This window comes from Cavia porcellus, unplaced genomic scaffold (assembly GCF_034190915.1).
Source record: "Cavia porcellus strain 051 isolate PalLab524CR breed Dunkin Hartley unplaced genomic scaffold, mCavPor4.1 scaffold_16, whole genome shotgun sequence".
NCBI lineage: Eukaryota > Metazoa > Chordata > Mammalia > Rodentia > Caviidae > Cavia > Cavia porcellus.
The window spans coordinates 67,365,305-67,393,173 of NW_026947499.1; the positions used below are offsets into that span (position 1 = coordinate 67,365,305).

The 27,869-nt window shown below is 37.6% G+C and overlaps 1 protein-coding gene across 1 annotated transcript in view; it reads left to right on the top strand.

Moving 5' to 3' along the window:
- The first annotated feature begins 230 nt into the window (after nt 1-230).
- Lmbrd1 (LMBR1 domain containing 1) overlaps nt 231-27,869 on the top strand; it is a 94,076-nt gene continuing 66,437 nt past the window's right edge. The window contains exons 1-3 of the mRNA XM_063227041.1: nt 231-497; nt 6,223-6,399; nt 14,410-14,470. Of these exons, the coding sequence (XP_063083111.1) occupies nt 423-497; nt 6,223-6,399; nt 14,410-14,470 (313 nt within the window). The 5' untranslated portion in view covers nt 231-422. The remainder of the gene's footprint in view (nt 498-6,222; nt 6,400-14,409; nt 14,471-27,869) is intronic.

Here is a 27,869-nt window from a genome sequence, read left to right on the forward strand (position 1 = left end):
CAAGCAGTTCACAGGCCCCGGGCACCCGCACCAGTGAAAGAGACAAAGGTCCATTTTCCCTTGAACACTAGGAACAAACTATTCTGGGGAGGCGAAACCCCTAAAACTCCTGGATTTCTAGCCCATTAAGTTCCTTAGAAAAGAACTCCCTAAATCTCTGCACCCTCAACCGGCCCCGCCCGCGGAGCCCGCCGCGCCGAGTGCGCGCGCAGCGTGATGACGTCACGGAGTCCCGCCCCTCCCGGCTAGTCGCCAGGGGACGCTCGCGGGTCGGGTCTCCTGGGCAACCGTTCGCTCCGCCCCTCCGCCCCTTTAACCTTTAGGGTACTAGGGCTGCGCGGGCCTCGCTCTCTGCCCTCTCCCCTCCCCTGCCCGCCCTTTCCCCACCCCCGGCCTAGGTCCCGGCCCGACCGGAAGCGAAGATGGCGGCTGCGACCGCGGGCGCGGCTTCGGCCGAGCTGGTGATCGGCTGGTGCATCTTCGGCCTCCTCCTGCTGGTAGGGGAGGCGCTTGGAGAGTCCCCAGGGCTGGCCTGGTGCGCGGAGGCGGGTCGCTTGCCCTCCCGGGCCTCTTGGACCGGAGACCCTCGCGCCCCGCCTCTCCCGGCGGACGGGGCCTAGGTGCGGGGCGGTGGCGTCCTCGGCCCCGCGTGCTGGGGCCCGTGGTGTCCGCGAGCTTTCAGCTTGCCCGTGGGAAACTCGCTCGATCCTGACTGGGTTGGGGCCGAGAGACCCTCGCGGGGAACCAGGGCGTTGCGGCTGTGGACCCCGTGAAACTCTGGCTCGCCAAGGGGTGCGGCATGGGACTCTGCAGAGGGCCCGAGTGACGGACGCTTGTGCCTTGGGGCCCTGGCCGTGGGGTTGCTGTCAGTGGATGCCCACCCTCTGTGCCCCGGGGCCTGAGTCCGCCGTGACTGGAGCGGCTCCTTCGGGCACTGTGGCACCTTTCTTCCCAGTTCTTTCGCTAGGCATAGAAAAAGTGGAAGGCGGCGCTGTAAGGCGCCTCTTTCTGGTCGAGGTCAGGGGATGCTGGACTCTCCTGTCTACCTCGGCGCCACGTTGCCAGTTATCTTGCTTCTAGTGAGTGAACAAAACGTGGATTGTCATGACCCGGGGTAGCCTGGTCATTACTTCCCAACCCCTGATGTAAACAGTTTGTTTTCCTTTTTTATTTCTACCCCTCCACATTCTCAGAGGTGTTCCCTCATTCTCTTCATCCTCTTGTTACTCCGTGTTCCAAAGTATTTTGACTTCTTCACATTACAAACAAAAAAGAGCAAAAATCTTTAGTCCTGGTAATCAGATTATTAGTTTATCTCACATGGAGTGTATAACATCTGTGTAGTCTCCTTCTGCTAGTGAAATTCTGCAGCAGACAGCCTAGCACACAAAGATTGAAAAAATAGGGAAAGGATTCTCTTGCTACCTTCACTCGTCCAGATGCTTTTGCACTGGAACTGGAACCCCTAAAGGTCTCCAGAGCCATCTTGTTCTGTAATTGGAAAATTCCGTTGCTTTCTCAGTCTACCTGCTTGAGATAAGACTTTGGATGGGTGCAGAAGGAGAACTATTGTACTGAATTTACAGCAGCAACAAATGGAAAGAGTATTAAGGAGTTAAGAAACTTGGAGGTTGGAGTGGGAGAAAAATTAAGTAATAAGGGCTATTTCTGCAAATCTCTCTAATTCCTAGTTTATTAAAAGACAGCCGGATTGTCGTGTCTACTTTTTCATTCGGCCTTTTGAGATAAATTATTTCGGTTGAAGTGTATGAAGAGCCAACATAAGTTGAAAAGCAGAAGGGTACTTTTCAGATCCTTGGATGTTCTTTGCTACTTCATGAAAGCTTAACAAGTGAAAGTTTCTTAAACTTGCAATATGGAACTTAAACTTTTACCAATGAAATTTCATTCTGTTACATTAAAATCCATTTGCCCATCTCATACTTTAAAGTAGGCCTTTTACTTAAGGTTTTACAAAATGATGTGTTAGGTGTCTAGAACATGCTGGCTGAGTCATGCCTGGCTTTTTGAGCTGGGGACATATTACACAATTTAAAATGCTAATTTCATTAAATCATTGCGGAAAAGTGTCTAAAATTTTTTGGTTTTTTGTTTTGTTTGAGACAAAGTTGTTGAGAGACATAAAAGTGTCTTTATGTAGCTCAAGCTAGCTTTGAATTCATTTTGTGCCTCAGGCTGGCCTCCAATTGGCAGAGATCTTCCTGCCTCAGCCTCCCAAGTGCTGGGATTGGAGGTGTATACTGCTATATTGAGTTATTTATTTATTTATGGCACTGAGGATTGAATCCAAAGCCTTGTCCTTGAACTATATCTTCAACCTTTTGAAATTTCTTATCTTAAAAGCTCTAAGCTTTTAAGTTATTAAACTCACAATAGTGGGTACAAGTTTTCCAAAGTTTTAATTTTCATTTGAAAGATTGAATTTTATCATTGATGACAAAATATTGTTAGTTTTTCTTCAAGTAATAGTTTTGTTTTTCACTTGATAAAATCTGGTAACTACTCAACTGTGAGTCACTCTAGTTTCAGATGTATTTTATTAGTAAAGTGATGTTGATTTAAAAGAGTGGCTGATTTGGCTTTCAAGTTCCTGGTAATAGCTATTATACCTTGGTATGCAGCAGAAGAACTTTGTGTGTGCTTCATAGTTACTCGAGTATTTAAGAAATATATGGATCAATTTTTACTAAAATTATTTTTTAACTGCTTTGTCAACCATGCTCTTTAAGTTTCCTCCTTCCCTTTTTGTCTTCTCCCTCCTACCTTCTTTCTTCCCTCCCTTTCCCAGGCGCATTGACTTGGTGAGTTTGGTGCCATTGTCTTAATTCATGACGGTGCAACCGGCAGTTGTACCCATGGCTGTGAACCCACAAATGCAAATATCAGCTTGATGAAACATGCAGAAGACAGCATAGTGTTATCATGATGATAGCGTTCAATTTAGAATCTCCAGGAAAAGTTTCAGGGGCAGGCCCAAACCCCTGGAAGAGTTTTGGGGGCAAGCCAACTGGACTTCAGTTTCTTCTAAATAAAGAGTGATTAGATTTGGTTCCTCTTGCTTATAATCTGTCTTTACTCACTGCCTCAAATCCAAACTGTTCTACTGTTCCTGGTTACCAGTCATCAGTAATTTGGTTGACACCACTTTTCAGGTTTATTTTTCATTGTTACAGAGATAATCACCATTTCTATAAACCAAGTTAACCCTTTTCTCAAAATCTGGGCATCACCTGGGAACTTGTTAGAAATACAAACTTTAGGGCTTCTCTTAACTGAATCAGATTCTGCAGTTTAAAGTCATTTCAGGAAGTATGTATGCTTAAGCAGTTTATTAAGCACTTCATATTCACTTTGTCTTTTGATTCACTGGTTCTCAACCATGACCACTCATTTAAAACGACCTAGGAAGTTTTTAGAAGTCCAATGTCCAGACATTTCAAAATCTCTGCAGTGGGTTAGGGATTATTTAAAAACTTGTTAACAAAGTTATATGTTAGTTTTTTAATAAAATGCTCTATTATTTCATTCAACATTTAATAAGTTATTATTACTGTTTGTTAGGCAGTTACTATGGTGGAGCACTGTACTAGATCCTTATAACTTGCTTTCAAAGTGCTCCTATTCATACTTTATAAATGAAGAGATTTGTTTTATTTTCTGATACAGTTACTAATGTCCACTGAAGAATGACCTCTATAAAAAGCTCTGTGGAGCTGTCTTAAAACTAAAGAAATTCTAAGGGCAGAAAGTAAAAATTTGTGACTTAAGTGTTCTCCATGGTTGTCCTTTTTTTTTTTAGCTTGTCTGATGCTGATACACTTCTTTTGTGGTAATACACATTTCTTTGTTCTTTTTCTTGTCTTTTTTCTTTTGTGTCAGGAATCAAGCTCAAGACCTTGTGCTTGCCAGGCAGGCACTGTACCACTGAGCTATATCCCCAGCCCATGATAATACTGCTTTGAACTTTGTAAAAGTGTAGATACTTCATTTTGAAATTCAGCAAAATTTAATCAACACTGATACTACTAAGGATAGAAGGATAAGACTCAAAACTAATCTGAGGATTTTTTAAAATGTTAATTCAGTTTAAAAGAAACCCACAAAATGTTAATATGAACAACATTTTATGATTACTGTGTTTCTCAGTACACAATATTAGTAAACAGTAATATCAGAATTGTACCTAGGTAATGTTGTGCTTTTTTTGCTCCAACCTGTAAGTTCCAGTATTTTTCCTATTCTGACACCAGTTGAAATAACAATATGAAGGCATGACACAACAGCTCCGAAAGGAATTGCTTTTCAGATGCATTATTCCAAGTGAAAGAAGCCTGATTTAAAAAGACAATACTACAAGGGGTGATTAAAAAATGCAGTTGATGTTTACATTGAAAGTTTATTCCAGTGAAAAACATTGCCATGAATTCTCCTCAGAGTGCTTCCACTTGCCTTGAACACACTTATCACACCTCTTGCCCCTTTCTGGAGGTCCTCTTGTGTCTTTGCAAGGCGGTGAAGAGGAGTACAGTGACTGGGCTGCAGAGTGCTACCCAGTGGAAAGCAAACTTGCAGAAACATTAGTGTGTCCTCGTCCAGCTTTTCTATGGCACCTGGCACTGAAACTTCTGGCTCTTCCCCAAGGTCAAAGTGACCATGATAGGGAAGTGTTTTTGAATTGATTAAGGACTTAAGGCAGTCAGGAGAGCTCCACTAAAGACACTCAGAAAAGAGGACTTCTAGAAACTGCTTCAGAAAGCATCAAAATCCAGGGACAAGTATGTTCAAAGTAAGGAGTATTTTGAGGATGATTAATGTCTTTTAATACAATGCATTTTTAAAAGTTTAAGTCCACACCATGTTTTTTAAATCACCCCTCCTGTGGGTACATAATGACATTCTGGAAGAGACATATAAGGACAGATAACTAATAGAGGTTCAGAGGCTGGGGTGGAAGGGGCAAACTTCTTACATCTTGATTGTTGTAGGGCTGTTTGGAAACTATAAGACTACGTGCTACATGGACTTACTAGTTCCATTCAGGCTTTCTGCTCAGAAAAGAAGTACTGTAACATAAACCTTGAGAGTGACAGTATAAAACAGGACTTTATTTTTTATTTTTCAAAACAGGGCTTTAATTCCAAAGCTTATTTTAAAACGTGCATCTCAGGTTTGGGTCAGACTGAAATCCTCAGGCATTTGAGGTACTGTTTAATTGACTGACTTGATGGGGAGTAGGAGATGCACTGATGATGTATTTAAAAACTACCCAAGACTTGCTTCTAAGAACCACTGATTCATTGTCTGTTTGCAATTCCTATTATTGAGCAGAACAGAGTTTCTCAAAATATTGTCAGCATAGCTCAGACCTTTATCTGCAGCATCTGGCAGTCCATTATAAATGTAGGCTTCAGGCCCTTGTGCCTGAAATGTGAAATTCTGGGGGTGGGGCCCACACCTGCTTCAAGATCTCTACACCAGATTCTGATGCTCCCTAAGTTATGGAATCCCTAAAGGCCTGTCCTCTGTATTAGTCACTAGAAAGACCTGGATGAATAAGAGTTCCTTGTTGATTAGTAATGTCAACCTCAGTATATGTAGAAATACTTTTTTCACTGAAAAGCTCCATACTATATACATAAATCCATTTTTAGTTTTGACTTTTCTTAATTAACACACTCTAACACTTGAATTATAGTAATCATGTGTTAATTATTGACAGTTACCCTTCAGCTGATTGGTATTGAACCAGCTGGTCATAATGAGGCAAAAGTTAATTTCCATCTGAGTTATACTCTATGATGCTTCAGTAATTCGAGATAGAAAAACATGTGTCTTCCTTAATACAGATGTGAGGGGACAAGATTTGAAGTTAGTTATAGTTATGACGCTGTGTGGGACCGTTAATGTGTGGTTGCCTTTGGTATGATCATTAACATTGTGTTTGGCAAAAATGTATGTAAGTGAGCAGTGTTAATTAATAACAGATGTGTATTTGTACCTAAGTGGGGTTTTACTAGATTGACAAAAGAGACTTTTGTCAATCTTGAGAAAGTTTATGAGGAGTTTTGGGTTTTCTTTACATATGTAAAAGAAAAAAAGTCTTTTTTGCTTGATGGAACGTTTCCAGTTGGAACACATACTAAAATCAGTATTAGAGAATACTTCAGATAGTAACAACCATTTATTTTTGCTTTATTTCAGGCCATTTTGGCATTTTGCTGGATATATGTTCGTAAATACCAAAGTCACAGAGAGAGCGAAGTTGTCTCCACCATAACAGCAATTTTTTCTTTAGCAGTTGCACTTATCACATCTGCCCTTCTGCCAGTGGATATATTTCTGGTTTCGTACATGAAAAACCAAAATGGTACCTTTAAGGTAAGTTTTATTATCATGATTTTTTTCCCTTTTCAAATTGTTAGCAAATAAAAATTTAAGTTTAGCAGATCAGTGTGTCTTGTGTTATGTCTCTGGAAATAAAATGTAGCATAGGCTGAGAACGCAACAGGGTAGACTAGAAGCAGACTTTTAACTTTGATAACCCTGTGCATAAAGGTAATCTGGAAATGTTTTAAGTCATCATAGTAGGTTTTGTGCCTCTCATCACTTCCATGAAGATTGTTTGACTTGATTTGCATTAATGCAATAAATAAATAATTTACAAAGACCTTCGTTTGTGGCAGACATCTTTTATTTCATTTTCATATCGAGTACTTTGAAATCAATGCAGTATAGTGAGAAGACTGATAGACTGGGAATTACAAGACCTGAATTGTGGTTGTAGCTCTTAACTATCTAGATAATTTAACATTGGCCAAATCACTTACATTTTCTGGGCTATAGTTTCCTCATTTTAAAAGGTAAAGGACAGAGACTGGAAGATTGCCAAGTTCCCTTTTAATTGTGCACGTTAGTTCCTAGCTCACCTTTGTACAAGCAGGAGCTCTTATATCTTAGCTGTTGGTCATGCGGTACTTATTTGAACAAAGTAATATTTCAGTTAATCTCAGTAATGCCTTATACCTTGATAACTCTGAATTTGGTCCAAATGACGCAAGTAATTTGATAATAATTTTTGTAGTTGGATATGTTCTGACTGTTGTGAAAACTGTATCTTCAATAGGTCCTGTATTTTCGATAGGTCAGTCACCCTTTTAGCAAGTATGAATTGAGCACCCAGTATGTGCCAAACAGTATAGTGTTATGAAGATGATGCTTAGTATCTATTGAACATTTATTGTGTATCCATTCTATTGTAAGTGGCATATGGTACAATACTTCTTTGCTCTCTCAAACTACCCTGCAGACTTAGAAAGTACTAGCTGAGGTAGACAGGTTTAGATTGTAAGTGGTGTTGTGGAATTTGAAGCTCTGTAATATCTGGCTCCCAAGCTTTTTTTTTTTTTGATTCAGATAACTTCTTAACAAGTATAAGATACTTTTAAGTAGCTTGGTAAATAGATTGTCTACTGGTGAATATGTATTTCTTTGAGTTTTAAACTTAATTTGTATTTCATGGGTCAGGATGAAACATTTTAAGGGAAAGTGACTTTTTAGTCATACTAGATTTTCTGATTATTATTGGGCAAGAAGAAATATACCTTTAATAATACTAGATATGTTATTAATGTTTAATCTTAACATGATGAGATTATTTCCTTTGAGAAATTAAATTACATAAAAATATTTACTTCTCATGACTGTGTTTGTAGTGTTTTTTGGAAGGTTTTGGCATTTTAAGTGTGTTTGGCTATTCTTTTTATTCCAAATAGTATGGTGTAATACCCAGTGTATAATAGGTAATTATAATCTTTTAGGATATTTTTCTCTCTGAAAACTGTAAAATTTAACAAACTATGTATAAGGACTACTTTGATGTATAGCAATGTATTCATCCCTTGTGTTTATTTATAAATGGGAGGTTTTTTAGTTTTGAATTTAAAATGCTTGATTTGTTTAAATTTTGTGGTGAAAGGTTTTCATCTTGAAATTTCTAAAATAATATTTTCAAGAAATTATGAACATTCTTTTAGATTAAGTAGTTGTTTGATGCCCTGTTTGATGCCCATGCTTAAGTTGTAGTCACTTTCTTAGTCCTAGTTGTTTTTTTTTTTTTGTCTGTTTTTATTTTGTGAGATTGAGTTGTACTTGTTTGAGCAAAATTTTAAGAATTCATCCTTACAAAAAAATGGTGTTGCTTATGAAAAACTTTGGGTACTTTTCTTACTAAGTGGCCCCAAATAGAAAATAAACAAAACACATCTGTAAACAATATGGTTACTTTAGAAATAAACAAAATCCATGATAGTATTTTTTCTTTTGTTTTTTGAGACTTTAGTTATGTAGTTCAGCCTGTTTTTGAATTTACTGTGTAGCAAAGGCTGCCCTGGAACTCAGCAATCCACCTCCCTCAGCACTTTCTCCATAGTGCACGGACTACAGGCATGCAGGACCACACCAAGCATAATAAGATTATTCTACTTTATAAACAGCTTTTTGAAAATTATTACAAGATATTATTTAGCAGTTGTAGGTTCTTTTTGTTCTACTTTCATTTACTTTGTTTTTTATAGTTCTGTTTACTTTCAGCCTTTTCAATTTAGGTATTTATTTTAGACATTTTGGGGAGGTGTGTTTTGGAGACAGGGTCACACTGTGTAGCTGGAGCTGGCCTTGGACTCACTTTGGAGCCTTGGCTGGCCTTGAACAGGTGGCAGCCATCCTGTTTCAGCCTCCTGAGTGCTGGGAGTATAGGCATGTGCTACCACACAGGGCTGTTTGACACTTTTTTGATACATTGAAGCATTCTTGTGTGTGTCTCTTTTGCCAGCCTTTTCTCCCTGTACCCTTTCTCTTTGATTAATGAAATTCAGTTTCCACTTGAAGCTAGCCTATTTACTGTCAAAAACAGAACTGAAAAGACTTTTTGGTTAAACTCTTTTCTGTAGAAACTTAACTGCTGAATTGTTTACAGGTACTTAGTGAAAAACAAGTGCAAATACTTAACAGTTGCTTCTTCAGTGTTTGTCACAATGGTAAATCTAGTCATGCTAGAGTAAAGGTATGCCACCATGGCTTTAATCTAGTTCAGTTTTATTAGATGGTGTTACATGTACAAGTTGGCGTTGGTCTCTATATGATACTGTATGTACCTTTATTTCTAAACATGTCTGACTTTTGCCATTTCTGCATTAGCCATTGTGAAGCCCCTCAATTCCTACAAAGTGAAGTTCTTCGGAAGCTCCTTCAGTAATGTACCTGTCAGTCCTTGCTAGCGTTAAGCTTACGCACAGAAGGTGCCCAGCTTTCTGTGGGCAGTCAGTCAGCACTGCTTTCTTTTTTTTTTTTTTTTTTGCTCCTGGCTGTCTCTGCCTTCTTATGGGTGTATTGTTAAGGCTGATAGCACTTTCTATAACATGTCATTATTTAGTTAATTTCCTTGTTTCTAACTTTAAGTGAAATAATAAACATTATAGATAAAGTGAGAACCTTAAAACATAAGTGCCCCATTAAACAATCCTGTGTAGTTGACTAAAAACCTTGGATTGTGACAGACAGAAAACACACTGATAAATGTCATAGACTAACACAAATGTGAACAAATAATCTTTTTTGGTTTGTTTGTCTTTGTGCTTTACAACATGTAAGAATTTTTGAAAAGATATAGCACCAAGACATTTAGTGTCTCAGTGTTTTCTCATATCTTATCTGTCCCCTTTCCCTAGGGCTTGGTCTCTTTATGGCATTTATTATCAGGTCTTGGCTGAACTTCACTATGCCTCCTTCCTAGTTTCAAATGATAGTAATTATATCTTAGAGGATTTCATTCCTTACATACATTTATTTAACTAATACTAAGTACTAAGCATGTACCTGAACAAGGTAGGTGCTGAAAGGTGACGGTGGAAATGAATGAGGCTGCTCTTCTCATGCAGAGCTTACAGTATGTAAGGCGAGCCCAGTGGTGAACAAATAAATATACCAAGGTAACTTCATAGTGATAAATTCTACAGGGAAATGTCATAGATTAAAGGAGAGTCCCATTAGTTATGGTTAATTCAGAGATGGCTACACAGGCCAGATTGCTGAGGTTACTTAAACATGAAGGCTAAATGAAAACCAACTAGAAAGAGCCTGTGGAGGACCTTTCTGGGAGAAGCAGGTGCAAATGCAAATGCAGAAGCCCTCAGGCAAGACTGCATTTGGTTTGTTTGGCTGGAGTGTATGTAGAACTCAGTGCTCTGCCTTGGTGTAAGCTAGAAAGCAGGGCAAGGCAGGGGGCAGACTGTGTATGACTTGAGTTGTGTTCATGAGTTAGATTTTCTCCTAACTACATGGAGATTCAGGTGATAAAGAGTGGCACCTATGGAGAAAACTGATTACAGCAGACATACTTTTATGGTAGGACTGTTTGCATTTAGCAATGGGTTAGGTATGAAAAAAGGAAGGAAAAATACTTTGAGCACTAAAGCCCCAGGTTTTTCTACATCGTAAAGAAGTCAGGAAACCTAGAGGAAAACAAAACCACTGAAGGAGCAGAGATACCAGACAAGGAGCATTTTGAGCAAATTTCTTTCGAAGTGCCTATTACATATTTTCAAGTGAAAGTAACAAGTAGCAGCTGAAACTATGAAGAGAGCATCAGGTTGGAGAAATATGTTTTGCAGTAAACATGCAGATGGCGTTTAGAGCTTCAGACTGACTGGTAGCTGGGGGAAGGGGTCAGGCAGTCAAGACTGACGCTGGACTGAGGACTGAGTGCTGTACTATGTAGAGGCGAGCCAAAGAAAGGAACTGGTGACCCGAGTGGAAAGAAAAACAAGAGAAAATGAGAAGAATGTGTTTTAAAAGAGAACATTATTTTTTTTGAATCATGTTGAGAAGTGAAGTAAGAATGTAGAGAAGTGACTGCTGGCTGTGGTCATTGGTGACCATGAAGAGTACATTTAGCCTGCCAGGGGGACAGTCAGGTGTGAGTGGGTTAACGCGGGGTGCCCAGGGACAGTCATGTTGGAGTGGCTGACCCCGTAGTTTCCAGAGGACCATCGTGAAGACTAGGAAAGAGAATTTACATATGTGACCCACTACACAGAAATGCCCTTTTCCTTTTGTCTGAAATATTCTTTTGTAAGTGTGTAGTATTAGTTTTTGATTGTCTCACATTCCTTTGTGTCTTAAGTGTGTGGAGTTCTTTTCAGTTTGTACTTTGGAAAGCAGTAGTTTATAAAATACATTGAGAACATAGTTCTCAAATGTGGAAGGAGGAAACTTTCATAAAGTAAGCTCTCTTGACAGTTCATGAAATACTCTGCAGGCGAGACAGAGTATAAAAATACACTAATAGCACTTGAATGATTTTGTATATTTTACACATATCCGTAGCTTTAAAATAGTAACGGTTTTACTCTCCATTGCCTCGAGAGTTGAGTAGGCAAAAGAACCTTGTAGAATTCCAGGTGTTGAATTTTAATGCTTATTTGGCTTTAAGTTACCTTTAGACTTTCTGCTTTTAATTTGATGAAGCTCTTGTCTAACTTTATTTTTTATTTTATTTTTGTTACTGGGAATCGAACTCAACTTGCCAGGTTTTTTCTGACTTTAAAGGCAAACTTTTAAATGGTTCTCAGTGAGGCCATTACTGCCTCCTGGATCCTCTTGGAAACTCAAGAGGACTTTGGGAAATGTGTAACAAGTAAAAAGAGAGAGATACAGTAACACCAGAATTGTTTTTAAACTTATTTCGATTCATACACTGTCACTAAAGGACAGTTCTTATGATCTGAAACTTTATGTAAATAAGCATTTGGTTACTATTTGATAAAAAATTTCTAGTCATTGTGTAGAATTCTTCACATCCTTCTAGATAGTAAGCATTATTTACCTTTTCATTTTTCTGTGTGTGTTGGGCTGTTCCTGTCATTACATTTTTTTCTTTTAGTTTTAGTTTTAGTTTCTCAGACACAAGTTGGGAGTGTTAAAACACCTGGTTCCATCTTGTTCTGTTTGGCCCTGCGAAAGTTCTTGGATATTCATCCATGCCAGTGTTTGTAGGTCTTCCTTTACACCTAGTACTGGGGCCTTTGCACTGAACTGCATTCCCAGCTCTTTTTTGTTTTTATTTTGAGACAGGGTCTGACTAAATTGGTCTGATTGGGCTTGAACTTGTGATCCTTCTGCCTCAGCCTCACAGAGTGTTAGGATTACAGGTGTGCACGACTGAGCCTAGGTTAGATGTCACTGTACTAATGTCTGCATGGTATTTTATGTTATGAACCTGTGTTACTGTCTTTCCTCTGGACCCTTAGATTGTCTCTAGCTTCTTTTAAAACATATTTTAAACAGTACTACATTGAATAGCTTTGGGTGAAGAACTCGTAAGTAGAAACCAGCCCTTGCTGCTGAACTGTGAAGGTATAGGCCGGTCGGCACCCTAGGACATTCTGCCTGAGTGACCGCAGGTTTTGGGCTCCTTGGTCCAGTGAGAATAGAAGCTGAGTGCAGCTCCCTGTGTGTGGGAAACGGAGACCCTGTTTAGACTACCTGATTCCCAGGCAACTAGGGTCGTGCACTGAACAGTCAGTAGTACTTTCAAAATACCTGTGTACTGATTGCTGTCAACTTACACTAATACTGATTTTTAGGCTAGATCCAATAAAAAATGTGATCATAGATTGTCTTACTATTACTATGTAGGAGCTGGCTTTTCTTCTGTATTTTTTCACTATTACTGTTTTACATTATGTGAATTAGGTAGGTTAAAGGTCACTACAATGATAAGTTTCATGTTTTTTAAGTAAAGTATAGTAGTTGAAAGATTCCTTATTGTTAGTATTTTTCCTGGAAGTTGCCTGTTTCTTCAGATATCTTTTAGACTCAACATGTCAGTATTCCTTACCCTTAGTATAGCAGGATTTTTTTTTTTAAGAGACAGCATCTTGCTTTGTTGTCCAGGATGACCTGACCACAGATTTCTGGTCTCAAGCAGTTCTCCTGACTCAACCTCCCAAGTAGCTCAGATTGAAGGAACATTCTTACCGTGTCTGGCTCATTGCATTGAATTCTGATTGGCCATGTATATTTTATAGATTAATTTGGAAGGAATTTATATTCTTTTCATGTGGGAACATGTAGCTTTTCATTTACTTAGATTATTTTTGATATTTTATGTTAGAATGTGTTAGCACATTCTTTATTTGTCTTTTTTTCATATTCTTTATAGGTAGTGGAAAATTACTGTTGTACATTTTATGTCAAAATTTTGCATTTGTGCAAGTTTGGACTTTTTGCATTCTTATTTTATTAGCATCAAACTCATAAGTGCTAATCAAAGGTATTTGTAGACAGAAAGATCTCAATGTTTTAAAAGAGCTAAATATTGATTTTTTAAAGAGTTCTTAAATGTTCATGAAAATTAAGTTGGAGTAAGGCATCATTACATATGGCTGTAATCCTAGAACTCTGGAGGCAGAGGCAGGAGGATCACTATGAGTTCAAGGCCGGCCTGAGTTACACAGTGAGTTCAAGGCCTGACTGAACTACATTGTAAGACCCTGTCTCAAGAAGAAAAAAAAAAGGCTTGGATTCTAACTTAACAATTTTTGGTAGATTAATAGCAATTAATCATGATAGTTAGTAGCAGTGATCAGTTCTGTAGACTCTCCAGGTTTAATTTTTCATGTGCACAGAATGTATGCTATTAAACAAAATTCCCCACTACACCTCATTTCTGACTCAGTGTATAGATTGTTTTCTATTGAAAATATTAATTTGAATTATATTTTCTAAGTAAGTTTAAAGAACATTTTTTATGGGGTGCATGCAAAAGATTTTTGGTCAACTTTTAGATATTTTTTAGAAACTTGTAGTATTTTCAAGTCTTCTTTCTAAATTAGGTTTCTCAGTCTCTGCATAAATGTTCATTGCCTTGAGGATAAACCTTACTGTGACTCCCAAGTCTGGCAGACACTTATACTGTCCCTCCCGCTCCACCTGCTTTCTCAGAGCTCCACGGAATCTACATTTCACCTTTTGGCAGTGTTTTAGAACCTTCCATTTGTATTCCTTTCTGTTTTCCCTCAGTCCTTTTCTATCTTTCCTCCTTTTCCCCAAAAGTATTTTGTCTGATTTAAATGTTTTTTGGGAAACTGTCCCTGATCCTCAGCCTGAATTAGGAGCTGTTATCTTCATTTTCCCCCAGAACTGTGTTGTTAACTTATCTCAGCTTTTGGGTATTGAGTTTGTCTGCCCACCTCTTGTTTCTCTAAGACGTAGCCCATGCCTTATTTAATGATAGACTGGAAGTGACATTCAGCCATAGTAATCCTTAACTATATTTTTAGGCACATAGATGTTAAAATTAATATTTATATTGTTTCCTTTTTATCCCAGGACTGGGCTAATGCTAATGTCAGCAGACAGATTGAGGACACTGTATTATATGGGTACTATAGTAAGTATCTTTCACTTTCATTTCCTGTTTGAGCTGCTAACCAAAACAGAGGTTGAAGATACGCATAAACTTCAAGTTTTGATAATACGTATGAACTTAAAAGATTTTTTGTACCTGGAATAATAAATAACTTGCATTCATCCTCAGTATTCTAATTTGATTTTAACGTGCTTTGCTTCATTTAAGTTCTTTTCTGACATTGCTTTGTGGTGGTTCAGTCAAGTTACAGTGCATCAATCATGGGTAGCGCTACAATTCTCATACTTGTACTCTTGATTTAAAATCTCATTTTCTAGAAATTTTCCTCCAAATTCACAGTGTAGAGTGTACTTTCTGAGAGACTTTCACTGTCAGTTTTATTGTGCTCTCCAGAGCTATTTAATCTAAGAATTTTGGTCGATTGGCCTCTCCCTCTCTTTTCCCTTCCCTTTCATCCTGGTATTAGATTACGAAAGCTTTATAATAAGCATCTAAATGTTATTTAATCTTTGAATACTCGTGAGACTTGTGCTTTTATGAAAATGTATACTTACTGATTTTTTTTAATCAGTAAGGTGTTAAATAAGATTTCATGCCAGGCGTGGTGGTGCACACCTATAATTCCAGCACTCGGGAGGCCGAGGCAGGAGGATCACCATGAGTTCGAGCCAGAACTGCATAGAGAGACTGTCTCAAAAAAAGAAAAATAGTGTTAAATGTAAGATTTCATAGGACATTAAATTGAAACTGAAAAATTATACAAAATTTCTATTGATAAAATTATTTTTTAGAGGTTTCCTTGGATTTTAATGTAGCAGTTTTAGTTCTAATGTTTCCCTTTCCTCCTGTTTTAAAATCTATAAGACCTGGGAAATTTTTTTCTTTGATACAGGTTTTAGAAAGATTGTTATTAAATTTTAATACAGAATTTAATATTTCTAATTAATATATTAAGTTTAAATTCTAAAATACAATTTTGAAACTGTTGAAATGGTTCAGTATTAAGTAGAGTGTTACCGTTTAGTACTGTTATAAAAGGAATGGAAATACCACAAAAATTTTGTGGAAAGGTCTGTCATGTGCATAACCCTGAATGAACTGAGATTACCCCATAAAGCATGGGACAGGACAGGCCAGCTTATTCTTCAGTGAGGCTGACATTGAATGCAGAGCCCGCTAATCACTCATCACTAAAGACGTGGAAGCCAGAATATTACTGCGTCCAGTATTACAGCATTCACTTGGTTCCATGGAAGGAATTTTAGTGAGTACTTTTCTGAATTCTCTCTAGCATAGATTATTCGCATTCCTCATAAGGATAATGTGTTCTTAGTATAATTTTAAATATATGGGAAATAAATTAATGACTGCAAACAGTAGATGCCTTTGGGGCTTTGCATTTAATTTCATGTAGAGCTGAGATTGTGATGAAGACTATAACTGCTTTGGGATAGGATAATTGACATTTGTCCTAGAAGGAAATTTGTATAAAAAGCCAGATTATGAATAGATTTCTTGTTGAATATTAAGTAAACACAGAAAAAATTAATGGGTGTTAATGCCAACATAAAGTTAGCCATGTCCATAACAACTATGACTGCTAGGCCTTTTGTGTTGACTCATAATGACCTCCATCCAGATACCTGAAAGGACTGTGTAACTTCTATACAGTTACTATCCTCAAGGCCAACTCTTTCTCTTAAAATGTTGAGTACTCTAGTTTCCTGTTAGAAGTCTTCTCCAGGATTCTGAGAAAGAAAAATTCATAATGTTGTTTTGTCCATTGCCTCTGTCAGATCTTTTGGCTCTTTTGACTTCTGAACATGTCAGCTTTATACATATATATATATGCATAGATGTCTATATAAATGTGTGTGTGTGTATGATTTTACTGTCTAAATCAAGGTCTTTTTAATTTTCATGCATGTCCCTTCCTATGCTTCACTTTGTTTTTGTATTTTATCTTTTCCAGATGAGGAAATTGATGTTAAATTGGTGTTAAAGATCACCTGCTTAGGGGGTAGCAGAGGCTGAAATAGATTTTACTTCCTAAACTGGAGTTATTCATCCTCCAGTGAACTGCCTTTTAGCTAATGCTTCTAGGGATGTTTTCCTATGGGAATGATTAGCTTCCCAAACCATTTGGGGATCTTTTAAATAATCCAGAATGCTAGCTTGTGTCCAGAGAGATTCTGATCTCTCTTCATAGGCAGCTTGGTACTCTTACTAAAAAGTCGATGGTGCTGAGTCTGATTTCAGCAGAGGCAGATTTAGGAACCAGTGTCCAGGTTAGTGGTTTTCGTATGATGTATCTTTGGTGAGAGAGAGGTTTTGGGTGTAAGGGTAAGCATTCAATGCTTGAGGCCATGCTATGTTAATCATCATCTACATTGAGATCTCATGTGTGTGTTTTCAGGGGAAAAACTTTCTGCAAACAAATAAAAAAATTCTCTTAAAGTAGTTTTAGTTGTCTTCTTCATGAATGTTTAGGAGTATTAACTACCTTTGTATTATGGATTGGAATTTATGCTTTCACTGTATTTTTATTGCTCATTCCATTAAAATCCATTGATTTTTTTTAGGTTTTTTTGGTTTAAATAGGTCTTTTACCTGTGTATGATTTTTTGACATTATGCCTATTCATTGAGATTAAGATCTGAATCCACTGAACGACATAAATCTTTAAAATTTAACACATATCCTTATATATTGAAGAGACAATACTGTCACCACTATTTAAAATACAAAAGTCTTTATATATTGAAAGATTGTAAAACTCAAGGTAAATTCTATTTTTAAACATAGATACGTTATATTGTTTTTCAAATTCCTTTCATTTTGAACTACAAAAAAAGAATTTCAAAACACGTCAATCAGGGGACAACAGTGGTACATATATTGCTCATTGTCATCCCTAAATCATTCAGCCAGAGCACAAGACATCTACATTCAATTGTCTGAATAGTACCAGCACAAATGTTTCTCTTCATTGAACTCAGAAAAATAATAGTAAACTATCTTAACTAATATATGTATGTGTGCATTTCCTTCAGCTCATACCAGTGAGACAGTATGTTTACACATATATGTCTTATTTATTTCACTTACAACTATGATCTCAAGTTGCATCCATTTACTTATAGAAGTCTCCTGTTTATTCTTCTTTATGGCTGAGTAGTACTCCGTTGCATAAAAGTACCACATCTTTTTCATTCATTCCTCAGTTGATGGGCATTTTGGTTGTTTCTAAGATGTGGCTATTACAAATTGTGCTGCCACAAGCATGGGTGCACATAGATCACTGTGGTATGATGTTTTTAATTCTTCTGGGAAGATACCTACAAGAGGAATAGGGATCAAATAGGACCTCTAGTCCTGGGATTTTGAGGAATCTCCACACTGATTTTTACATTGCTTTCCACAGTGTACACTCCTACCAAAAGTGGAAAAGGGTTCCTTCCGCTACCCACACAGCCCTTCCAGCACTTGTTATTGGTTGATTTCTTGATTATAGCATTGTTTAGGTGGGATGGAATTTCAGTATTGTTTTAATTTGCATTTGAGTGACCATCGATGTTGAACATATGTATTACATATTTTATTTTCTATTTTGTTTCTACCTCTGAAAAGTGTGTCTTCATATCAGATGCCCATGTTTGGATTGGATCTTTGAATTTGGGGGTTCTGATTTTTTTCAATTCTTTGGATAGAAGTCCTTTGAGGGACAGCAGGCTATAGGTTTTTCATACTCTGGGTTATCTTTTCACTCTGTTGGTCATTTCTTTTGCTGTGCAAAAGCTTTTTAATAAGGTGAAATCCAGTTTGTTTATTCTTTGGAGTGTTTCTCCCGTGTCCTCTGGGTTTTGTTCATAAAGTATCTGCGTACACCTATGTCTTCAAGGTTCCTACCAATTTTCTCTTCTAGTAGATTTAGTGTTTCTATTTTAATACTTAGCTCTTTGATCCATTTGACTTTAGTTTAGTGCGTGGTGATAGACATGGGTCTAGTTTTAGTCATGTGGAAAGCCAGTTTTTCTAACACCACTTATTGAAGAGGCTATCCTTCTTCCAGTGAACATGTGTGGCTTTGTCAAATATAAGATGGCTAAATGTGTTTGTAGTTGTGTGTGCATCTTCTGTTCTCTACTACTGATCTTCAGGTCGGTTCCCCCCCCCATCCCATGTCAATTTTATCATAATAGCTTTGTATATTTTCAAGTCAGTATAATTTCAAGTCAGAAATTGGGATGCCCCGGACTTGCCTTTGTTGCCTAGAATTGCTTTTGCTATTCTAGCACTCTGTGGCTCCATGTGAATTTTAGGAATGCTTTCTATAATTTTGTGAGGTGTGCTAATTGCATTAAATCTGTACAATAATGTTGGGAATATGGCCATTTTCATTATGTTGGTTCTTCCTATCCATGAGCAATGGATATCTTTCCATTTTCTGATAGCCTCTTTAATCTCTTTTTTCAACTTAGTGTAATTTTCAGTATATAGATGTTCTACTTTCTTTGTTAGATTAATTCATAAATATTTCAGTTTTTGGATGCTATTATAAAGGATGTGGTGTCTTTAATTTCTCTCTCTGTGCCTTTGTTGCTTGTATACAGGAAGGCTATTGATTTCTGAGTATTGACTTTGTATCTATCTCCACTACTGAATTTGGTTATTAAATCTAGAAATTTTTTGGTGGAGTTTTTGGAGTCTTCTATGTAAAGTATAATGTCATCTGCAAATTATGATAATTTAACTTCTTCCTTCACTATTCTTGCTACTTTTATTTCTTCCTCTTACCTAATTGCTCTGGCTAACATTTCCATAACTGTTGAAGAAGGGTGGTGAAAGTGGACATTCTTGCCGTATTCCTGATTTTAGAGTGAAAGCTTTTAGTTTTTGTCCATTTAGTGTTAGCTGTTGGTTTGTTAGAGATGGCTTCTATCAGATTGAGATGAAACCTTGTATTCCAGTTTTCTATAAGGTTTTATTTATAGCATGAGTGGATGTTGGAATTTGTCACATGCTTTTTCTGTGTCTATTGAGATGATCGTGTGATTTTTTTGTCTTTGGCTCTGTTAATATAGTGTATTGTATTTATTGACTTGCTTATGTTGAACCATCCCTGCATCCTTGGGATGAATCCTACTTGATCATAGTGTATAATCTTGATGATTTGAAATATTCAGTTTGCCAGTATCTAATTAAAGATTTTTGTAGTTGTGTTCATTAGGGGCATTGGTCTGTAGCTTTCTTTTCTGGTTGGGTCTTTCTCTGGTTTAGGTATCAGAATAATACTTCCAGGAATGATTTTGGCAGTATTGCATTCTTTTTCAGTTTTATTAAAGAGTTTCAGTACTGTGGAATTAGGTCTTCTTTAAGTTTCTTGTGTAATTCGGAATTCAACAGTGAATTTGTCTGAGCCTGGGCTTTTCTTCATATGTAGGTTTTTAATTACATTTTCAGTTTCATTGACTGATATCAGGTTATTTAGAATAGTTATATCTTCTTGGACAAAGGTCAGCGCTTCCTGAGAATCAGCCCGGCTGGGACTGGGAGGATCCAACAAGAAGCCAACCAGCTAGCCTTTCCGGTAAGCCATGGAAGCTGCACAGCTTCCAGGAAGAAAAATCAGCGCCTCCTATGAGCTGGGCTGAGAACCCCCCCTCCACACACACACCGTGTTGCCCCCAGCAACCTACTGGTTCAGAGGACAGGCTGAGTTGATAGCCTCTAAGGTACATAAAGCTACTAAATGATTGTATTGTCTGGTTGACTTGAGCATCTCTTGGGAGGATGACACTGTGCAATTAGCAAATATGGGGGATTTCCTTCTATCTTGTCTTCGAAATCCAATATTGTTCTCAATGTTTTGGTTTGTTCTAATTGTTTTGCTTTATTCAATATTCTGTTTTGCTTGGTTTTATTCTGTTTTGTTTTGGTTTGATTTTTGCAATACCTGATGGAATGGACAACTGTTGTGAAGGCAATAAGATATACTATGGTAGCTATTGTTTTTCTAGTATCCTGCCTTGAGGTTCTGTACCAATTTTGCTACTTTGTTTTGATTAACTTTGTTGTGTTTTATTTTGTTGAATTTTACTATTTTTAAAATAAAAAGTGTTAACAAAGAATATTTGTATCTTCTTGATTAAGTTTCAGTAATTGTTATATGTTTGGGAATCTGTCTATTCTGTGTTTTCCATCTTATTGGAGTGTAGGTTCTTAAAGTAGGTATTGATGATCTTCTGGATTTCCACAAGATCTATTGTGATTTCACTCTTTTTATTCCTAATTGATTGAATTTGAGTCTTTTTCTTTCCTTTTGATAACATTAGCTTTATCAATTTTATTTAATCTTTCAAAGAACCAACTCTTCAATCTATTGGTTCTTTGTATTATTTTTTCATCTCTATTGCATTAATTTCTTCTGTGATCTTTGTAATTTCCTTTATTGTATGAGTTTTAGGTTTGATTTGTTCTTTCTTTTCTAGGAGTTTGAGGCTCAACATTAAGTTGTTTATTTGAGCTCATTCTATTTTCCTGATGCAAGAGTTTACCACTATAAATTTTCCTCTTACGACTGCTTTCATTGTGTTCCATAAATTCCTCTATGTTGTACTGGCATTTTCATTGAATTGTAGATTCTGTTTAGTTTCTTCTTTAATTTATTTTTTTTATTTTCTTTTCCTCTTGGATTGGTCCCTTTACAAGAATGTAGTTATCTTCTTTTTCTCTCAATCAGTTTGACTTGAAAATCACTTTGTCTGCGAGTAGAATAGTAGCCCTGCTTTTTTCTGGGATCCTGTTGTATGGACTATTGTTTATCATCCTTTGATTTTTAGTCTATGAGTTAAATGTGAATGTAGAATTGTTGAATCTTGCTTCTGAATCCATTCTGCCAGTCTGTCTTTTAATTGGTAAGTTGAGTTCATTTATATTGATGTTTACAACTGGTATGTATTGGCTTATTTCTCCATATTGTTTTCCTGTTAGTTCCCATTTTTCCCCTCTATTTAATTGCTTACCTTGCTTGGTAGCTTCTTTCTGTTAATGTTCTTATGGTTGAAGTCTTCATTTTCTCTTTGTAATATATGCTTCAGAGCAGTGTGAAGAGTGTTTTGTGGTCATGAATTTTCTCAGGTATTCTTTGTCATGGAAGTACCTATTTTTCCATCAATTTTGAAAGATAGCTTTGTGGGATATATCAACCTGGGTTGGTGATTGTTTCTTTATGGCTCAAAACACCTCACTTCCAGTTATCCTTGATTTGAGGATTTGTGCTGTGATTCTGATGTGCTTTGTTTTGTAGGTGATTTGTTTCTTTTCTTGAACTGCATTTAATATTTGGTTCTTGTTCTGAATTTCTGAAATCCTGGTTATTACATGTCTTGGTGTAGTTTTATTTTTGTCATGGTTCTTTGGAGTTCTAGCTGCTTTATTTGTATGTCAAATTCTTTATCCATCCTTGGCAAGTTTTCTGCCATTATTTCTGTGAAGAATTATTTTTAATGGCATTTGTGCTGTCTCCAACTTTCTAACTGACCCCAGTTAATCTTATGTTATTCTTTGCTTTATCTTGTAGCTGTTGGATTGATTTTTCATGGTCTCTTGTTATTTTCAAGATATCTTTTCATGGTAACTAGCTGCATTTATGTCTTCAAGATCTGATATTCTATCCTCTCCTTTGTTCAGTCTGTTTCATATATTTTTAATCTCTTGGATTTCTGTTTGGATCTGTTCCATGGGTTCCATTTATTTCTTACAATGGGCATTTGTGGTTTCCATCATTTTTTTCTAAGCTCATCTTTTATCTATGTCTACTCTAAATTTTGATTTTAAGCATCATTTCTTTTTGTATCTGAGATTATTTTCTCTATAGCCTTTTCCACTTGTTTTTTTTCACTTCTATTGCTGTCATTTCAGAAAGTTCCAGTGCTTGACTTCCAATTTTCTTTATCTTATTGTGTTCCAGGTTTGTCCTGGTTGGGCTGGTAATCTGGAGTTGCATTTTGCTTTTGAGTCTTGTCATTTTCTATATTGATGCTTGCTGATTTCTGATGGTAGGTAAATTTATCTCTAGTACTGATGCTTCCCTAGATGTCTCTTCTTTAGGGATGTCTTCTAGATGTAGGTTGTTCTTTGTATCTGTCCCAAGAATGTGCTTTCCCAATTTGTAAAGGATGTAAAGTTACTATTTGGCTCAGCACCCAATCTTTTGGTACTGGACTGTGCTGATGGTTATGACCCATGCAATCATAGTGTTGTCATAGAAGGGGGAAAAACTTACTGTAACATGTACAACCATCCTGGTTAAACTAGGACAGTTATTATTAATAACAATATTTATTATTAATAACAATATTTTCAAGTACAATTAAGCTCCTGACAAACTGTGGTGACTATTAACCTGATATCTTTAATTATAAAAGCAAATTCTAAAGTTGTGTAACAAAATCAAACATATACCCTGTATTTATGTGCCGTGATTTTCCCCATAGTGGAGTGATTTTACCCTGTTGTGGGGCAAGGGAGATTAAGGTGGGTGGGGGCCAAAATAAAGTGATGAATCAGGTCAAATACAGTAGAATCAGTGTTGGAGATCAAAGGATGCTCACCTGAGTTTTGGGAAACTGGAGGACACAGGAGAGAAAGAATGAAAGAGAAAGCAAAGGAGTAATCAGAAAGGAAAGAGACAGTAGTTACTCACTTGAAGGTATAAATTTAAGAGATAGTTGAGAATAGAGAGAAAGAGGATCAGTAGAAGAAAACAAAAAAGAAAAATAAACCTAAACAGTGGGGGGGGGGAAGAAAGAGAAGATAGAAAAAGAAAAGAAAAAAATGAGACTAGAAAAAAAGGAAAAAGCCTAAAACAAAACCACAAAATGCAAAACAAGACAAAATCCAACCAGACAGGAAAAGGATAGCCAGTCAGACAAACAAGGGAAAATAAAAGTAGTAAAATTCCTCTGGCATTCACAGTTCTGTGATAGTGTCCAAATCATGTCCCAGAAATGTGCTTTGTACTGCAGCCAAGTTTGCCGTGGAACTTGTCCATGGAGCTGACTTGTATGGAGCTGATCTTGGCCTCTGGATGTGGGGCCGGAACTGGTCTTCTCTTGGTGGAGTTCACCAGAGCCCAGCTGCTGGTTCCTCACTGCTGCTTCAGATACTTCCATGTTGCTGGTCTTGCTGATTACTTTGCCTGCCAAAGGTGTGTGTGCACAAGGAGCTATCTTCTAGGTGATTTGCCTAGTAGCCTCAGTGTTTATTTGTAAATGGAGACATTAGAGAAACAAATGGTCTTTTGGACTTACAACTAGTATGACTTGTGCATTGTGTCACTAATTTGTCACTTATATTCACTTATATTACGACCCTTTATACTTCAGAGTTTGGAAAAAACACATACTCTCAGGATTTTTTATACCTCCTTAGTGTACCTTTTGAGTTTGTTTTTCTGGTTCCTTTTCTTCTTAACCTCTCGGATCCTTAAATGCCCAGTGGCTTCATCTTTGAATCAATTCATGATTGTAATCCTTGGTTATTTTATACCGTCCCTTGATTGTAAATATCATTGATTTACCAAACTCCCAGATTCAGTTATTTCTAGAACTTCATATTCCTGTGTACAACTCTCACGGGAATTTCTACAAGTAAGTTGAAAACATTTCAGATTCATGTGTCCAAATCAGCTGACCCTCAGTCACCTGCACTCAGTACTCTTCTTACAGTAGAGAATAGCCAAAAGGAAATGTTACTCAGATCAGAAAGCTTGGAGGCATCCTTGGAAATTTATTTTTCACATTATATGTCAAACTTCTTTTAGGCTCGATTTTGAAAATTTAGAATTGACTACTTTCACTGCCTTTTGGCTATTGTCCTATTTAAGCCACCATTGTCTCTTTTTTCAGTTCTGTTAGGAGCCTCTTTTCACATATCTTTTCTTTAGTAAATTCATAACAGCCTTTGTAGTGATTCTTTAAATACATCACAAATGCTGCCATTTATCTGCTTAAAATCCAGTAATACCATTTTCCTCACGGTAGAAGACAAGATCACTGCTAGAACTCACAGAACCTCATGTGATCTGGAATTTTTCCTTGACCTCCCAAGCTTCTTGCACTGCGTTTTCTGCTATTCTCTCAGGGTAAACAGACTCTGAACTCCTTGTGTATTCGCCTTTTCTTGCATAGGTGCCTGGCCTAATAGTTTGCTTTTAACAAAGAGAATAAGGCAGAAAGGTTTGGTTGTCCCTTCAGACATGAGGTTATGAAACACTATGATTTTCACCTCGCTTGCACCCTCTGCCCGTGTTCTGTTGCTCACTCCTGTGGAGTGAGTTGCCATGTGTTATACAGCCTGTGGAGAGGCCTACATCACTAGCAAATGAAGGTGGCCTCCAGCCAGCAGCCAACAGTAAGGAACAGAATCTTGCTGGCAGCTGTGTGAATGACCTTGGAAGCAAGTTCTGCTCTAGGGGAAAGTTAAAGATAGCTGCGAGATAGCCATTGCCTTGATTGCAGCCTTGAGTGTATTCTGGTGGGTGGCTGATTACAACCATGGTTCATAGCTGTACTAATTTGATTATCAAATAGTTTTTCATTTTGGGGGAACACCAACCTTCAGTACACAACTGGGAATAATAAAGAACAGATGCTATCCAAGTGTTGACAGGAATGTAGAGAAAGTGGAATTTTAAGGTGCTACTCTGTGGGAACAGAAAATCATACCATTGTTTGGGAAAATAGTTTGTAACTTTCTCAAAAATCTTAAACTTACTAATGGCCCAGGAGTTTCCACTCTTAGAAATCTTCATAAGAGACATGAATACAATGTCCACACAAAGGGAAGTATGCAAATGTTCATAGTAGCATTTTTCATAACAGCCTCAAATTCATAGGAACCCAAAAATGTAATAACTGTGAAGATACATATATAAATGTAGATGTAGATATAGATATAACTTTTGAGACAGGGACTCATTCTATAGTTCTACCTGGTGTTAAACTCCCCGGTGCTGGACTTGAACCTGTGATGATCCTCCTGCTTTAGTCTCCCAAATGCTGGCATGACAGGTGTGTGCCACCATACCTGGACAATGAATCCCTGTATCCCTGGACAATGAAATATGTGCTTAGCAATCTAAATTAGAGATAAGCAGGTCATGGCAAGGAAAATGGTTCCACCTTAAATGTAGTCAAGCCCGTTTGTTTACCTTTTGCCAGTGACTGCTTTTGCTGTATAACAGTCCAGTTGAATGACTGTTAGAGAGTTGATAGACTGCAAAACAGAAGATTCATTATCTGATCCTTATAGAAAAAATTTCCACTGTTGAGATTAGTGAAAGCAACCAGAAGAAGACTGAATCTTGTGCAATTCCATGTATAGAAGTGTCCAGAAAGGGAGATTTCTGAACATGGAAAGCAAATTGTTGGCTGTCTAAAGTTGGGGCAGCAGTGGATTTTATTTGCCAGCTGGAAGAGGCCACCTTTAACGGGTAGTGTCAATGCTCTAAACCTGGATTATGGTGATGGTTACATGCCTAAATTTACTAAAAGTCATTCAATTTATAATTACAATGTTTTGCATTAGTAATTTATCATTTAAAGATTTTTTTTAAATTATTACTATTAAAAAATTTAAAGAATTTAAATTGCTATTTGAAAAATCTACAAAGTTGGGACGAAAGTATTGAATGAGCTAACTTGGAGAGCTCCTTGTGGATAGAGTGTAATAGTTCTGTGTAATATATAGTCAGTACAGAACAGGTTATTACCACAGCTTGAAATTCAGAGAACTTGTGCGGCAGCTTGCACCAAATATACCCCGGGGCACACGAATTAAGGGCTTGGTCCCAAAACTGCTGTTACTGGGCGGTGCTGTGGACACTCAGGAGGTGTGGACACTCAGCACTCAGGTCTGTGTACTGGAGGTCCTGAGGCCCCTGGGCTGTGCCCTTGAAGAGCGCTGTGGGTTGCTGGTTGGTGCCATCCCTTCTCCTCGGTTGCTCTGGGCTCTGAGGTAAGCAGTTGGTCCCCATGTACTCTTTGCCATTGCCGTCTTGTTCATCTGCTCCTCCACCAGTGCCCCAAGTGCTGGGTCCACTCCTCTGGGACTTGAGTGTCAAAACAGCTAGCCAAAATAAACTTTGTAGATTTCTTTGCAGTAAGAGGAACTTAACATAACTTAGGTTTTTATAAGTTCATTTAATTTTCTAGGGTTAGACTCTTACCCCACAACTACAGATGAAAAAATAAAAAGTGAGGCTAAGAAAACATGAAGACCAAAGCTTACAAATCAGAATGTGGTTCTTTACATACGTTACAGCCGGCCTACAAGAATAGTCAGCTTGCAGTGCTCCTTGCCTTTCATGTTTTCCGTCTTCTGGTACTTCTGTATTTCTGTATAGCTTTGGCTGGGGGGAGGGGTCAATGTTCTGGTCATCAATTGCAACTTTTATGAATTATGTAATCCTTTCTGTGGCCATTTAATTTAACAATTTATTGTTATAAAAATGGGATTGTAGCATTAACCTTGAAATGAGTACCACAAAGAAGGGCGACATCTACAAAATTTTGTAAATAAAGTAACCATTCTTCGGAATATAAATTCTAAGTTAAGTCTACAAACAGTTTTATTCTCCAAGTGGTATACTTTCACCATATAAATTCAGAACGTTTGAATCACCCTGTGGTATAATCAGAAGTTCTACTAGTTATCTATTGTCATGTAATAGACTTCCTCAATATTTAGCAGTTTAAAATGACACACATTATGTGGTAGTTTCAGTGGGTAGGAACCCAGATGCACCTTAGCCGATCTCCCGGTTCAGATTTCCTTGCAGTGAGGGTGTCTGTTGGGACAGCAGTTGTCCCCCATTCTGCTGGGGAACACTTTGCTTCCAGGCTTCCTCACAGGATATAAGCAAGCTTATTTGTTGACCAGCAGTGTCAGTATTGTACTACTTGAACTCATAATAGGGTGTTTCACCACCTGGCACCAGGGTCTCCCCGAGCAAGAAGGGGATCAAGTGATCAAGATGGAAGCCAGAGTGTTTTTGTCAACTAATCTTGGAGTGACATCCCAATATCTTTGTTACACTCTCTTCTTTAGCCGTGCGTCACTAAGCCCAGCCCATGCTCTAGGGAGGGGATTGCACAAGGGCATGAATACCACAGGTGGCACCAGCAGAAGTCACTATAGAAGCTGCCTGTCACAGCAGTCTTGCAGATGATAACAGCTTTGATGTACACTGAACATTTAATGCTTTACACTTACAAAATATTTATAGAAGGTGTGAAATTTGAGGTAGGTAGTTTGAAGTCCCTTGTGTACCATTGCTGATGCCATTTCAAGAGGATTGCTGTGAATTCAAGGCCAACTTGGGCCACACAGTGAGTTCAAGGGCATCCTGAATTAC